Source organism: Sarcophilus harrisii, chromosome 4 (assembly GCF_902635505.1).
Source record: "Sarcophilus harrisii chromosome 4, mSarHar1.11, whole genome shotgun sequence".
Classification (NCBI taxonomy): domain Eukaryota; kingdom Metazoa; phylum Chordata; class Mammalia; order Dasyuromorphia; family Dasyuridae; genus Sarcophilus; species Sarcophilus harrisii.
In genome coordinates, this window is record NC_045429.1 from 271,721,213 (window position 1) to 271,736,367 (window position 15,155).

Here is a 15,155-nt window from a genome sequence, read left to right on the forward strand (position 1 = left end):
TTAGACAACAGGTTTCAGAATCAGATGAAATGGATTTGAATTCCACTTTCAGTTTGTTTATAGCAGCCTTCTGATCTGTATCTGGCCACTGGACCCAAATGGCACTGAAGGAGGCCAGTGACTTTGCACAGTCTACCTTCCTTTCTGCCCAGTTCACTTGCAAATCATGACTTCACCTCACTGATATTATGGTCCTCTTGGAGGATGAAGGACAAATAGCAGCAGCAGCAACATGTCACACCACTTTAATTGCCCCTGCACTAATGTGCTCCCACATGGCTTCATTGTGGGCTAAGAACTTTTTGAACTGAAAGGAACCTCAGACTGTTCCTAGTCCAGCTTCATTTTACTGAGGAGGTCTCTGAGGTACATAGGCACATAGGATTTGGTAAACTTTAACTCCTGTTTAAATAAGTTAATGTTGGAAACTGTGAAGTGTTGGTTTTAATATTGTTCTTTGTCGATCTGGTTCATATTGTAAACTTCTTTTTTCTTTTTTTTTCTTTTTATGCTGAGGCAATTGAGGTTAAGTGACTTGCCCAGGGTCACACAGCTAGGACATGTTAAGTGTCTGAGATCAGATTTGAACTCAGGTCCTCCTGACTTTAGGGCTAGTGCTGAGCCACCTAGCTGCCCCTATATTATAAACTTCTTGAGATCAGGGGACAGACTTTTTTTTTTTTTTTTTTTTTTTGCATCAAAGCAACTAGTCCCAAAAAGCTGGGCAATGAGTCAGTGATGGTGACAGAATAAAGTTTAGAATGCAAAATCTAGGAGGAGATTGAATCCTTCCCTAGTCTCTCCTCTATTGTTCAAAGTATAAAACTAAAATGATGACATTTTGCGAATGATAAAGAGTGTTCCTCAGAACCCCCAGGAGAAACAGATTGTCCCAATAGGTTCATTCTCATTTGAGAGATGAAGAGCTTTAGACTCATCAAAACTAAGTGATTAGCCTGAGGTCACCTAGCAAGGTCATTGGCAAAGCCAGGATCTAAGTCTTCTGATTCAGAGTAGTGATCTTTACAAGAGTGTCTTTCTCAAATAATAATGATGATGAGTCTTTCCTTAAAACTTGTCATCCAGGCCTTAACATTTTATTTCCTTTCTTTTTTCTCAGGAATTTTGCAAATAGTAGAGAAAATCTCAGCTATTTTGCCTCTTGTTTTTTTTGCTTTTTATCTTTTTCTGTTGGGAAATATGTGAAGAGAAATATTTTTATTGGATTTGGGGTAAATCATGGAAACCCCCCATTGACATAATCAGGAAATGCCTTTCTGCTTTCTTTGCTCTGGCTAACTTTCCAAAAGGTCAGTTGTTGGCTTCTTTCGTGGAGTTTTTGTCCACCAGGAAGAACCTCTGATTCCAGGAAAGTCAAAGCAAATTTGAAGTTTGACAGAACAAGTGTCTCCCTAAAAAAGTTGTACTCACTAGGACTTCTCCTTTTAGCCCTCATCCTTAGCATGGTTCCAGGAGATTCAGAGATAGTGATTCATACTCATAGAGCAGTGTTTGGCTAACAAAGTGTAACCTATTGGAAAAATGAGTGGAATAACTTATATCCCCATTTTGCAGGTAAAGAAATTGAGATTCAGAAGAGCAAAGTGACTTGTTAAGGATGACATGACTAGTAAATGGTGGAGCCAGGACTTGAATCCGGATCAGAACCACAGGCTTCTAGCACTGACCAATTCCATTATAAACCATCCTATTTCTGGGTGGGGGGAAGAGTGGAAGTTCCTTTCTCCTTTAAATTAAATTAAATTAACCCTGTGCTGGGGATAGGGATGGAAAGATGAAAAAAATTATATAGTTTATATATATTATATGTGTGATATATGATATATATTTATATAATATATTATATATATTTATTGTATATAATTTTAAATTATATATATATATATATTCTTGATCTCAGGAACTTTATGATTTCATAGGAGGATAAGATGTACAAAAATAATAGCCATACAAGTTTGTTAAATTGAATAGATTGTACTAAGTGCTTTGAGAATATTTAAAAAAAAAAAATAGATTTGGAAAGGGGTTTAGTTATCAAGGAAGCTTTCATGGAAGAAGCAGTACCAGATTTGACCTTTGATGGAAAAAAAAAAAAAAAAGGATTTCACTGAGGGGAATGTAAAGGGGGTCCATTCCAGGAATAGGGTGTGTGTGTGGGAGCTATTCAAATGAACAGAAGCAGGATGAGACAGAAGTAGATTGAGGAATGGAAAGTAATTCATTTTGGCTGGAATGTCAAATGTGGGATGAGGAGTACTATTACCTGGGGTACAGATCTATCAATGGGATCTCTGAGTCAAGGGGTATAAACAATTTAAAAATTTTATTAACATAATTTCAAATTGCTTTCCAGAATGGTTAGAAAGATTTATAGTTCCATTGACTGAGTATTAATATACCTGTCTCTCTATAAGCCTTCCAAACATTGATCATTATGCTTTCTTGTCATCTTTGGCAGTAAACTTCAGAGCTTTTTACATTTCCATTTATCATTTGTAGTTTGCATTCTTCTTTTGAAAACTAATCATATTCATTGAATATGCTTTGAGGAAGCAAGGGAGCCTATGTGGCAGAGGTAAGGAAGAAATAAGTGCATAGAATATAAGGTCTTGAAAGCAAGGACTATTTGTGTTTTTTCCTTGTATACCCAGGACTACTTGCATGTAATGAATATTTAATAAATGCTTGTTTATTAACTGAGTCCATATATAGGGGACCAGTTGTGCAATTGTACAGGATGAAGTGATAGCATGTTGGTTACACGTAATAACTAATAGGAAGGGAGAATTCATGAAGGGGATAATATGACCTTAGACTGTACAGGAAGCCTCTGTCTCAATTAGGTAGGACTTTAAATACCAGGCTGAATATGTTATAATTTATCTTAAAGGTATAAGGCATTAGGGAAACAATGAAGATTTATGAACTTGTGCTTTTAAAAAAAAATGTCAATATGGCAGTAATGTGGAAAAGTAATTCACAAGAAGAGAGATTGGAAATGGAAAGACCAATTAGAAATCCACTGAAATAGTCTGGATTAGAGGTGAAGGGAGTCTAAATTAGGGGAGAATCTAGATCAGTAACCAAAAGAGGATGAATTTTAGAGGCAGAATTTTTTGGACGTAGAAAAGACAATACTTTGCAACTGATTTGTTTGAGGATGTTGAGGATTGTTGGAGATGGCCCTAAGGTGTGAGTCTAGGTGACTGGAAAGATAGTAGTATCCTTAATAGGAAGAGGGAAATTTGGAAAAGGATGGGTTTGAGGATAGACATGAGTGCCACTTTTAGATATATTGAATTGGAGGTGCGTATGAAGCATGTAGTTAGGAATGCCCATCAGAGAAATTGGTAATGTAGGATTAGCATTCAGAAAAAAGAATTAGGGCTGGATATACAAATTTGGGAGTCTGCAGATGATAAGTGAACACATAGGAGTTGATGAAATCAATGAGATAGAAAATCTAGTTAGAGAAGAGGGAAAGAAGCTGGGTAATGTGCACTCTTTTTTTATTATAGCTTTTTATTGACAAAATATATTCATGGGTAATTTTTCAACATTGACCCTTGCAAAAACTTCTGTTCCAATTTTTCTCCTCCTTCCCTCCCCCTCTCCTCTAGATGGTAGGTAGTCCCATACATGTTAAATATGTTAAAGTATATGTTAATTGTCAATGCTGTAAAGTCACCCATGCATATAACTTGTAAATGAAAAGCTATTAAAAATTTTAAAAATAAAGTATATGTTAAATACTATATATAGATACACACACACACACACATATTTATAGTTATCTTGCTGCACAAGTAAAATCGGATTTAGAAAGGTAAAAATAACCCGGAAAGAAAAACAAAAATGCAAGTAAACAATAATAGAAAGAGTACAAATACTATGTTCTGGTCCACACTCATTTCCCAGTGTTCTTTTGCTGGGTATAGCTGGTTCTGTTCATTACTGATCAATTGGGACTGATTTGGATCCTTTCATTGTTGAAGAGGGCCTCTCCATCAGAATTGATCCTCATATAGTATTGTTGTTGCCATGTATAATGATCTCCTGGTTCTGCTCATTTCACTTAGCATCAGTTCACATAAGTCTCTCCAAGCCTCTCTGTATTCACCTTGTTTCTTACAAAGCAATAGCATTCCATAACATTCATATACCATAATTTATTCAGTCATTCCCCAATTGATGGGCATCCATTCAATTTCCAGTTTCTGGCCACTATGAAAAGGGCTGCCACAAACATTTTTGCATATGTGGGTCTCTTTCCCTTTAAGCTTTTTGGGATCGAAACACTGCTGGGTCAAAGGGTATGCAGTTTGGTAACTTTTTGGGCATAGTTCCAAATTGCTCTCCAGAATGATTGGATCTGTTCACAACTGCACCAACAATGTATCAGTGTCCCAGTTTTCCCACATCCCCTCCAATGTAATGTTCACTCTTAATGAGTGAGATGATGAAGCAGTCAAAGAAACTGAGAAGGAATAGTCAAGTAGGAGGAGGACCAAGAGAAAGAGTAGCATAATCATTGTTATAGAGATAAATAAAAATTATTTTAGATTGATTGAATTAAGCCTCTGGTGTGAGGGGACTGCTAAAAAGGCTAGGTGGTTTCATTTTGTTTTTAAGTGGGAGAGAGTGGGTATTTTTTGTAGGCAGCTAGGAAAGAGCTCATGGATTAGGGCAAACCATCATTCAGTGGGGTGGGGGTGGGGGGAGACAGTGGGATGGGAAAGAGAGAGACAGAGGAAAGACAGACACACAGAGAGAATGATGATATAAGCAAACTCAGATGAAGGAAGAGATTTCAGGAAGTCAGATGGAAGAGTTGGCTTTGGCCAGGAAAAGTGTTAACCTTTCTCAGAGATGAGGAGAGTAAAGGATGAAAAAGGATAGAGTAGAAAGGAAGGTTTGAGGACTCTGGAATTATTTAGACACCTTGGGTTTGAAGACCTAGGAAAGTTTTGGAATAGCTGTTGTGGAGCATGTGATAAAGGGTCAATCAGGGAATAAAAATAGAATTGTCTTGTAGCCAAGAGGGGTCTTCTTAGGGCTAGAGTACTAAATAATATAAATAATAGCATACTAAATTAAAAAGTGAAAGTCCCTTTGAAATTTCAAATACTTAGATATGCAAAGGCTTAATGATGCTCATTCCTGCAAAAGTCTCTTTTATTCAGAAAGGATGTGGAATGGAGAATTCTGATTTAAAATAAAGTCCTATTTGAATTTCTATTTTTCTCAGAATTAGAATACTTTCCAGTAAAAATCAAAAAGCCTTCAAAAAAACTCACAGTGTTGGAGAAGACAAAATATTTGGAGAAATTAAAGCAATGCCCGGGGTTGTACACACAATTAGCTGTAGAAAGGGAGAGATCCTGGTAGGCTCCGCTAAGGAGGTGAGGCTTCATTTGGGCCTTAAACTGTGGGTAGACCAAGAAGATAAGCAAAGAAGAGGGGGAAAGGCTGTTTCAGGTGGAAGGGAATAGCCTGAGGCCAGAAGTGTGATGTATTGGGGGAGAGGGCAATAAGAAAATCGACGAAATTCTTCTATGCTTAAATGTTTGCAGGAAAAATATTATATGTAGCCTTTCTCCCTTGACACTTTCTGTTGTCTGTTAGCATTCTTCCTTACGTACAACTTGGCTCCGGTCCATTCCTTTTTGGAAAAGAAGGGCAGCTGATTTGCTTCAATAAATCACCCTTCAGCGACTTCACACTACCTTACAAAGATTGGATACTTCTGCACAACTGGAGAAAAGATAGGAACCGAGTTAGAAACTATGGCATTTCTAGGAAATTCTAGAGACAAGTGCTTCTGGAATGCTGGAGCAAGCCCTTCCCCTCCCCCCTCTCCTTGGCTGTCTTCCCAACTGATGAAAAGATAAAAGTATCTTCTGCGGCGGTTCTTAACCTGGGGTCCCTGGACTCTTTTTTGCTTGATTGCTTTACTATTTAAACTTCATCTGTTTCCCGTATTGCACGCTACACATTCAAAAACATTTTCCTGAGAAGGGGTCACCGCAGACATTACCCGGGCCGGCTAGCGGTCCGGGACACCCAAAAAGTCAGAATCCCCACGGCTAGTTCGGCCTCCTTTGAAAGGCCATTGCGCTGACGGCCCTTTCCCGCCAACGACTCCGGGTTTGAGGACCGGGGGCAAAGTGGGCCCCCCCCCCCCCACTGGGAGCGATGCAATCTAGAAATCACTTCCCACAAACGTGGAGCCCCGAGCGGACCTCAGCTGAGCCCGCTAAGGGGCACTCCGGGGCCAAGCGACGCCCGCCTTGACAAGGCGGGGGAACAACGACAGGCCCTGAGAGGTGCGTTGCGGGCTCGTCGCTCCGGACTCGTGGCCCCACCGTGCGCCGCGTGTGAGCGGGTCCCTAACGCACACTTGCTGAATGCGCGATTTCCCCCGTGAGCGGCGGTCTGGGGAAGGTCCTTGGGAAGAAGCCGGGACTTCCCCAAGACCAGGGTGGGAACCGCGCGTGACGGAAGCGAGGCCCACTATTGGCATTCCCCCTCCAGCCTCTGTACGTGCTCCCCGGCTTGCTGCGCCCGCCGCGCCGCCGGCTCCGTGACAGCGCGGGCGGCCCGGTGTGCTCGCGTGCTCCCCCTTCCCACCCGGTTCCCGGGCGCCCCTTCTGTGGACTCCGCCCCCTTGGAACGTTGCAACGTCGGAGCGTTCCACCGGTTGCTACATCGTAGCGAGGGGCGGGGCGCCTGTCAGGGAAGCCGGGCGGGCGGGCTGGGGCTTCGGCTCTGCCGTGCCAGCGCCAGACCCGCCGCCCCGCGCTTCCCCAGCTCCGCGCCACACTCTCCTCGGCCCCCGCCTGCTCCCGGCCCCGGGCCCCGGCCCCCCGCCGTGCCCCTCCGGCACGCAGTAATGGAATTGCTGTGCTCTGAGGGGGCTCGGCGGACGCCCCGGGCCGGGCCGGACCCTCGGCTACTTGGGGACCATCGCGTCCTGCAGAGCTTGCTCCGCCTAGAGGAGCGCTACGTGCCCCGCGCCTCCTACTTTCAGTGCGTGCAGCGGGAGCTCAAGCCTCACATGCGGAAGATGCTGGCATACTGGATGCTGGAGGTACCGCCCGACCAGGACCCCTTTGATCCCCCTGCCCCCTTTGCCCTCTCCCCCGTCCCTGCTCCGGAGACCTGGGCGGGCCGAGTGCTTTGGACCACCGGGACTGCAGCCGACCAGAGTGCTCAGATAGCAAAGCCCCTCGACCCCCGTATCCTGGCCCTTTGACCCTGGCATCGTGCTTACCCAGTCATGTATTGCCCTCTTCCACCATCCCCAGCCCCCTTCAGCTTCCCAGTTATTTAGTTCCATGGCCCTGCTTATCCCCTGGGAACCCGGAGAGCTGCGCCCCAGGAGCGATTGGGGTGCAGGGAATATAGTCTTCCACTTCGCCCCGTGTCTCCCTTCCCCCGCCCCGAAACCATTCCCTTGGCTGTGCCGCCTCGGGCTCCTCTCCGCCCTCCCCCCAATCCCAGGGCCGGTTCCTGTCTCTGGTTGCGGGGTGGGGGTGGGGGGGGCGGTTCCGGCAGACAGGGAAATGAAAAGTGCGGGAGGAGGGGGTAGGAGTGTCTCCTCCCTTCCCCCGGTGGGTGTGTGGAGGGGGGGGGGCGGGTCCCCATTCTCCCGCCATCGCGGGTGCCTCTTCCGCCGCGCGCTCTCCTCTCCCCCCCTCTCCGTGAGGGGGCCCGGGACGGGGGGGGAAGGAAAAAGGCTCAATGCGGAGTCACACCGGAGTGCTCCTGCTGCTCTCCCAGGGGGCAAGGTCCAGATTCAGATAGACTAAAGGAGGGGCCCTCCAGACCTGCACCCACAGGGAAAAGAAAAAGTAGGCAACACCGAGGAAGTGAGGGACCCCTGGTGGAATGGAGAAGAAGGGGCCCCGATTTGGGAGAGGGTGCTGCCTCCTTCATCGGTTCTTTTGGTCACCCCCCCCCCTTTTTTTTTTTTTTTTGACTTTCTTTGGCTATTCCTTTCCGGTTCTCCAGCCCTTTTCCTTAGCTCCCGAGCCCCTAAACCCCCGCCCCTTTCCTTTCAGCCCCAACAGTCACTGTCCCCTCTCCCCAAGGTGTGTGAGGAGCAGCGATGTGAGGAGGAGGTCTTCCCCCTGGCGATGAACTACCTGGACCGCTACCTGTCTTGTGTCCCTACCCGCAAGTGCCACCTGCAGCTTTTGGGTGCAGTGTGCATGCTGTTGGCCTCCAAACTCCGGGAGACCACACCATTGACCATGGAGAAGCTATGTATCTACACTGACCACTCCATCACACCCCACCAGCTCCGGGTAACATGCCTAGGCACCTCCTCTCCCACCCCCACATCTAGATAGCCTATACTTATTTTGTTCATCTTTCTCCTGATTCCCTCCTCACACACGGGCAGTTCAGAGGGCAAAGTTGTAGAGCCTGTGACTGACCAAACTCTTTGCTGTTACTTGTTCTGGGAAGAAACATGGTTGTGATCATGTTCTTTTCAGGCCGGGAAGATCTGGGTTGAGGAAAACTTCAGGGTTAGTAGACAGCAGACAGGATAACTCCAGCAGCAGCTTCAGCCTGCCCAAGTGAATGCTTCTTTCTGTAGAATTATTCCAATAAGTTGTTGCTTCTTGAGTCTTTTTCAATGCCAGAAATATATTTCAGGTCTTGTCTTCCCTTGGCCAGTAATCATTCCTCTTCTGAATCTCTCCTTGTCTGTTTAGGTGGAGTTCTTTGCCAGAGTAGTAGCAGGGATTCAAATTAGGAGACCAGAGATCTAGTTTAACACTAGTTTAGCTATGAGTCTATGGGTAGATCAATCATTTAACCACTCTGAGCCTCCTTTTCCTCATTTATAAAATATAGAAATGGAGTATCTATGTTTAACAACCTCACAGGATAGTAGGAAGGCTGTTTGTTTTGTTTTTTTGGGGGTAAAACTTAAAGTCATAAAGAAATGTGGCTATTCTTATTCATGCTTCCTCCCTCTTTCAAACCCTCTTCTTCCTCCCTGTTCTTTAGTGAGACCAGTTCAATCCAGTAGGGATAGTGATGGTGACTTAAAGTTCCCAAGATAGGATTTAGTATTGTAATTTAGATTTGACCTTGTTAGAGAAAAGAAAATCTTCCGAGATTAAAGTAAGAATCTGGAAGTAGGTACAGCATTAATTAAGGCCTAGGAAGCTTCATTTCACCCTTTCTAAGCCAGGAAGGACAAGTCCAGCCCAGGTCTTCATTCCCCACTTCCTCTCCACACACCTTAGGGACTCTGTCCTCTGCAGAGCTGGTCTAGTGCTAGAGTAAAAAAACAAAAAACAAAAAAACCCGGGGAGGCCCATTGCCTAAGGTAAGAACAGGGTAGCCCGGGAGTATGGGAGTAGAGCTGCAGCTGCTTCCGATGTGATAGTGATGCTCCCATTCTGGCGGCCCCTCCCTTTCTGACCACTGATCTTTCATAATTTTGCGGGGAGAATTCTGCCATCTCTGTATTTTGGGATGAGGTACCCTGACCTCTTGCTGGAAACTCTGTGGGTCTGTTCTGATTCCCTCTTCTCTTGACTTGGGGGAGGGGAAGAACTGAAATATTGGGGGAAGAAAGGAGAATCTTATTTTTCTCTAAAGCCTCAGGAAAGATGAGAATGGTGTATGCTTAGCCTCTTTGGATCTAGATGGAGTCATTCAACTCTTGTGGTTGTGCAGAATAGGGCATATTGGGGGAGGGGAGGGTTAGTTCATGACCCCTCCAGAGTTGATCTGCCTTTTTTAAGGCCTTTTATCCTGACCCTGGCCCAAGTTCCCAGGGTCAGAGTTTGTATGGAGGAGTCCATTTAAATGCCTACTATTGCACTAATGCTTCAAATTGTTGAACTGACTTGCCAAGTCAGCTTGTGGTAATGGAAAGCAAATTCATTTGGCTCTAGTGAATGGTAGGGGAGAGCAGACTTTCTCTTCTTGGGTCAGGAGACCAAAATCAACAAAATAGAAAGAGGAAATTAGAGTGGAATCAAAGGAGAGAGAGAGCAAAATGGCCTTTTGGGGTGGGCGTGATGGCTCTTGGTGAGTCTTTACTTTTTAGGGAGCCAGTTCCATCCTGGAACAGATTGGTTTTAGAGATGTTGCAAGGGTAGAAGAGCTGCTTATTCTGTTGAGGTCTTTGGAGATTGTCAGCTTGCAGATAGAGATAACAAGCCACATTTATATAAAGCTTTAATGTTGACAAAGCAGGTAATGTGAATAGTTTCCTCATTTGATAGATGAATAGACTCAGCCAAAGGATGTGACCCAGGTTCACATAGCTAGTTTCAGAACTAAGGTTTGAACTAGTCTCCTCTGACTTCGTGATGTCCACTACTTTTTCTGCTTTACCGTTCTGAGTGGTAATTAGAATGATAACTAATATTTATATAGTTCCTGAAGGTTCACAAAGCACAAAATGTACACACGTATATACATGTGCATTAATATATATTTGTACACATATAATTTTATTTGGGTAGGGTAAGCAGGATACAGGAAATTGGGATGAGATCATAAATTTGTCAGAAGAGACAAAAATATTCCCGACTCATACCCCTTTTCCTGAGTAGGGGAGAGGAGTCATGCTAAAATTATCTCTGAAGGCCTAGCCTTTTAAACTCAGAGAATGTCAGAGCTGGAAAGGTTATGTGAATCAGTCTTTTTCCTTACTAGATGAGGATATTTGAGAGCTAGGGAGGTGAAGGACTTGCGGAAAGTTCACCAGGTAAGGGCACAAAGGTTGGCCAGAGCAGTGCTCTCCCCCTTATACAGTATTGCCTTAAGTGAAGTTCTTTTTAGGAGCTCAGCTGCTTTGGGAGTGATTAGGGATTCCAGTTGTAAGCCTTTCCTGAATCAAGAGCATTAGATAGCTGCCCTTTCCAGTCCTCCGAAATATTTCTAGTTCTCTAGACTTCCATGTGAGAGGAGAGTCTTCAGGCCAGCTCTTCTTTGTGGGGGCCAGAGAGCAACTTTTGGCTTGATTCATTATAAGCCAGGAAGGTCTTGGTTTGGTGTTATGGTGGGGTGGGGATAGAGTGAGGCAGCTTCTAGGCCGAGTTAGGGAATCGGTGAGCTGTGGCTGGCTGCCAGGAGGAAGAGGCCTGGAGAGGGGTGGGGGCTGAGGGTGGGGGTGTTGCCATTTCTGTTTCAGTAAGGGGTCAAACCCATAAGTTCTTCCTGAGATAAAAATGGTGAAGAAATCCTTGTGTGCAATTCGGAAATGGGGCCAGAGCTGGGAACACAAGACAAGAGGATTAGGGAGGGGAGGGCAGATGGGAGTGTCTTAACCAAGGGTGTCTTGGTCTGGTCAAAGGGGCCGTCTTTGAGAGGAATTTCCAATGTAAATTCCCCACAGTCCTCTCAAATACTCAAGGACTGTATCCCGGGCAGCAAGCTGGCACGCTTGGTACACAGGAAAGCCTTCTGTTTCCTCACCTGGTGTCATGCCTGTCTAGAGCTGCTCTGCCCTCTGGCTGTGATGGATGGGTGGTGCCCACCTTTTCTGAGCATGCTGTTGTTAGGTTTACTGTTTCTGAAAGCACTGGGGTCTGTTTCCCCTGGGCTCCCCACGGTTGCAATGGTGGTCTTTGTCATCCTTCTGCCCCTCCCTAACCCCTGCCCCTCAAACCCCACTATGGGGATGTGGGTTGGGTTGGGCAATTGCTCCTTTGAGGAACCTCAGGGGGCAGCTGGGTTGCTGTGTCATGGGAGGGGTGGCTTTGGGACTGTCTTGAGCTGACCTGAGCAATGTCTCATTTCTTCAGAATGCCTGTGGAGCTGGGGGAAGGGATTCAGTGTTCTGCTTCTTTCTGCCTTGCCCGGACCACCATCCTTAACCCCTTTCTCTCTTGGAGCTGTGAAATCTGGGCTCTGAGAAAGCATTGTTCTCCCATAAAGCCTGTCCTGGTACCTCATCCGAGACATATGCTCTGCTCTATTCCAAAAGTTGCTGCACTTAATAGTGGTGATGAGGCAGTATTTTCCATAAATTGGAGAAGTGCCTCAAAGCTCAGAAAAGCAGCAGGGCATACTTGAATCATTCCTACCCTGAGTGAGAACACCAGCATTCCATTATGCAAATGGAATCTGCCAGTCTGCCTGCCCACATTCCCTAGTTAGAATGCCTAGATCTCTCTTCCTATTCACAGATTAGAATCCCAGTCACTAATTCTTATATGCCCTCTTCCCTGACTGCTGCTAGGACTGGGAAGTGATTGTCCTGGGGAGGCTTAAGTGGGACCTTGCAGCTGTGATTGCTCACGACTTCCTGGCACTGATTCTGCACCGGCTTCCAGTGCCCCAGGACCGACGGGCATTGGTCAAGAAGCATGCCCAGACCTTTCTGGCCCTCTGTGCTACAGGTAAGGCCTCTTTCATTTCTCCTATACCAATGGCCTTCCCTATACCAGTTGGGATTGAAGTAGTTGTGGTTCAGAAGACACCATGGGTTCTTTCAGAATTTGTTTAGGACTAGATACTAAACACACTTTGTATCATCCTATCTAAACCCTTGTCATCAGAGAGGACTGTTTTTCTCTCACAAAAAAAGCACATTGTCTGATAAGTGCCTGTCTGAGTCTCTAGAGAAGGAGCCCACAGTTTTCCTCTTTTAAAGTGTTTTACATTGCCAAAAGTTCCCATCAGCCACTCTCAAGTTTCTTGTTTTAATTTCACCCATTCTCCTATTTCTATGAGGCAGGAGAGTGTTTGCTTGCTAGGAGTAGCTGGTGCCTTGGTTCCTGTGACCTCCTAGATCCTTCACTCCCCACAAAGAACCCTCACCCCCATTCTCTTCCTAGATTACACTTTTGCCATGTATCCACCCTCCATGATCGCAACTGGCAGCATTGGAGCTGCCGTGCAGGGCTTGGCTGCCTGCCCCTTATCTTCGGATGAGTTGACAGAGCTGCTGGCAGGCATCACAGGCACTGACGTGGTGAGTGCCAGGAAACAGAGGTGGGGGCTGTAGCTCAGCGATTCCCCCCATCAGACCATGCCAGAGGTGATGGTGAGTGGTGTTCTTAGAGCAGCCAGTAGGGGGAGATGCCCTTCAGACAGCCAGGGTCTCCTACTTTGCTATGTCCCAATAGATAACTTCATCTCCTTTCCCCAGAATTTGAGGCTTCAGATCTCCTGCCCTGTCTTGGGGAAAAACCCCAAGTGGCCCAGTTTTCAGGGTGAAAGGCCTTCGCTCTGTTATTGTCCCTCCTTGCCAGGAACTGTGAGGAAGGGAGGAGAGTACTACACTACTCTTGCTTGCCACATCCTCTTGTCAGTTTCTGAGAATTGGTGGCAGATTCCTGGGGATAGGCCGAGGCTTAAGTCGGCCCTGTTTCCCCTCCTCCCACCCACTGTTTTCAAATGTGGTAATAATAACAATAATAGCAAGAGGAATTTATATAGCATGCTTTATACACATTTTTCCTTTGAGTCTCAAAACAACTCTTCAGGGTAAATGTTTTTATTCCCATTTTGGAGATTAACTGAGGCTGAGAAGTTAGGTGACTTGGAAATGGTCACACAACTAATAAGAGTCTGAGCCGGATTACAAATCCAGGTCTGGACTTGCAGTCAGGATTACTGATTGAAATTTACTAGCTGTGACCAAAGACAAGTCAATTAGCCATTTTAAGCCTCAGTCTACTCATCTGTAAAATGGGGATATACCTCAGGACCAAACTTAAAAGAGTTGTTGTGTGGCTCACTTTTGCAAAACACTGAAAAATATTTTGCAAATGTTATAAAGTGCTACATGTCAGTTACTATTGCTCACTACACATAATTCTCATTTCACTCCCCCCATCGGACATAGCCAATGGGAATACATAGGAGAAAGCTTTCCCCTTGAGAACTCTATTGCACCCTTCCCAGTCAGCTTCTTATCTGTTCTCTGTCTTCATCCTAACCCCAGGACTGCCTGCGAGCATGCCAGGAGCAGATTGAAGCCGCTCTAAGGGAAAGCCTGCGGGAGGCTGCCCAGGACACAGCAGTCACAGTCCCCAAGGCTCCAGAATATTCTGGAAACCAGGAGCCTAATCAGACCAGCACCCCAACAGAAGTCACAGCCGTTCACTTGTAACTCCTCCCCTATTCTTCCCCATCCCTTCTCGTGGGCCACAAGAATGGAAGGAACAGCAAAGATGGTCAACCCAGCCCAATCCCAACCCCAGCCCAGCCTCTGCTCTGAGAATCAACTTTACCATCAGCTGGATGTCTGGGCCCAGGGTGCCATGGCTCTTGCTGAGCCAAAGAGTTTGAGAGGGGGCTGATTTTGCCCCATGTGTGGGCCTGCCCAGTTGTTGAGATAGGGAGTTAGCCAAGCTCTTCCCTCTCAATTTGTTTTTGCCAGTTCCTCTGCCAGTAGTTTGAGCAGAACAAGCCAAAATTGTTTAGTTGGCTCTTTCCTCCCCTGAAAGGTATTATCTTCCTACCTTCTACCCCTCCGGGGGTACTAGCATTTACACTTGAAGACTTAATTCCAACCCCCCCGCCCCTTGTCCTTGAAGAAAGAAACCGGGATGGGGGTGGAAATCTTCCCTAGATTTTTTTCGGTGCAGCATAAAGCTAGCCCTGAGGAAGAGAAAGGCTCAGGCCTCATTCTTGGAGAGATTCGAACCTGCAGCTACATTTTTCTTGAATTGCTTCCTGCTCAGCTTGCCAGATGTGCACGTCAGGTCAGGGATGGGGGTGGAGGGAAGGCTCCATGGATTAATTTATTATGACAAGGCGCAACAAAGTGCTCAGAGTACAACTTAGGAGGGAAGAGGGGAGCCTTCTTCTGTCCTCTAGAAAGTGACATTTTTGGTTGATGTGCCTCTTCCCACCTTCCTCCCATTCCATCCACCCCCCTAATTTGGCTGGAAAGACTAAGTGCCAAAGATGCTGCTACAGCCTTGGGGGGGGGGGGGGGGGGGGGGGATGGGAGGGAGAGGAGAGGGGCTGCAAATCCCAGGGCTAAAGGAAAAGATGGATGAATGCTACAAGTAACTAAGCCTCTTCCAGGAGAGGGAGGCAGACCCTGTTCTCTGCACAGGTGTCCTTGAGGCCACAACTTCGGTCTAGTAGGGGCACCCCAGGGTCTTCAGGTTACCTGAATAAAGATTCTGGAATAGATCAAG

General features: G+C 46.0%; 1 protein-coding gene across 2 annotated transcripts; it reads left to right on the top strand.

The window, feature by feature from the left end:
• The first annotated feature begins 6,719 nt into the window (after positions 1 to 6,719).
• On the top strand, positions 6,720 to 15,155 carry CCND3 (cyclin D3). 2 transcript variants are annotated; one of them, XM_031964860.1, is made up of 5 exons: positions 6,720 to 7,111; positions 8,115 to 8,330; positions 12,239 to 12,398; positions 12,837 to 12,973; positions 13,949 to 15,155. In XM_031964860.1, exons 1-5 carry the CDS (start codon positions 6,914 to 6,916, stop codon positions 14,114 to 14,116), a joined length of 879 nt encoding a protein of 292 aa, XP_031820720.1. In that variant the 5' UTR covers positions 6,720 to 6,913; the 3' UTR covers positions 14,117 to 15,155. The 2 variants fall into 2 exon arrangements, with proteins under 2 accessions (XP_031820720.1, XP_031820721.1); XM_031964861.1 differs by lacking the exon at positions 6,720 to 7,111 and adding an exon at positions 7,720 to 7,874 and having other exon boundaries at positions 13,949 to 14,133.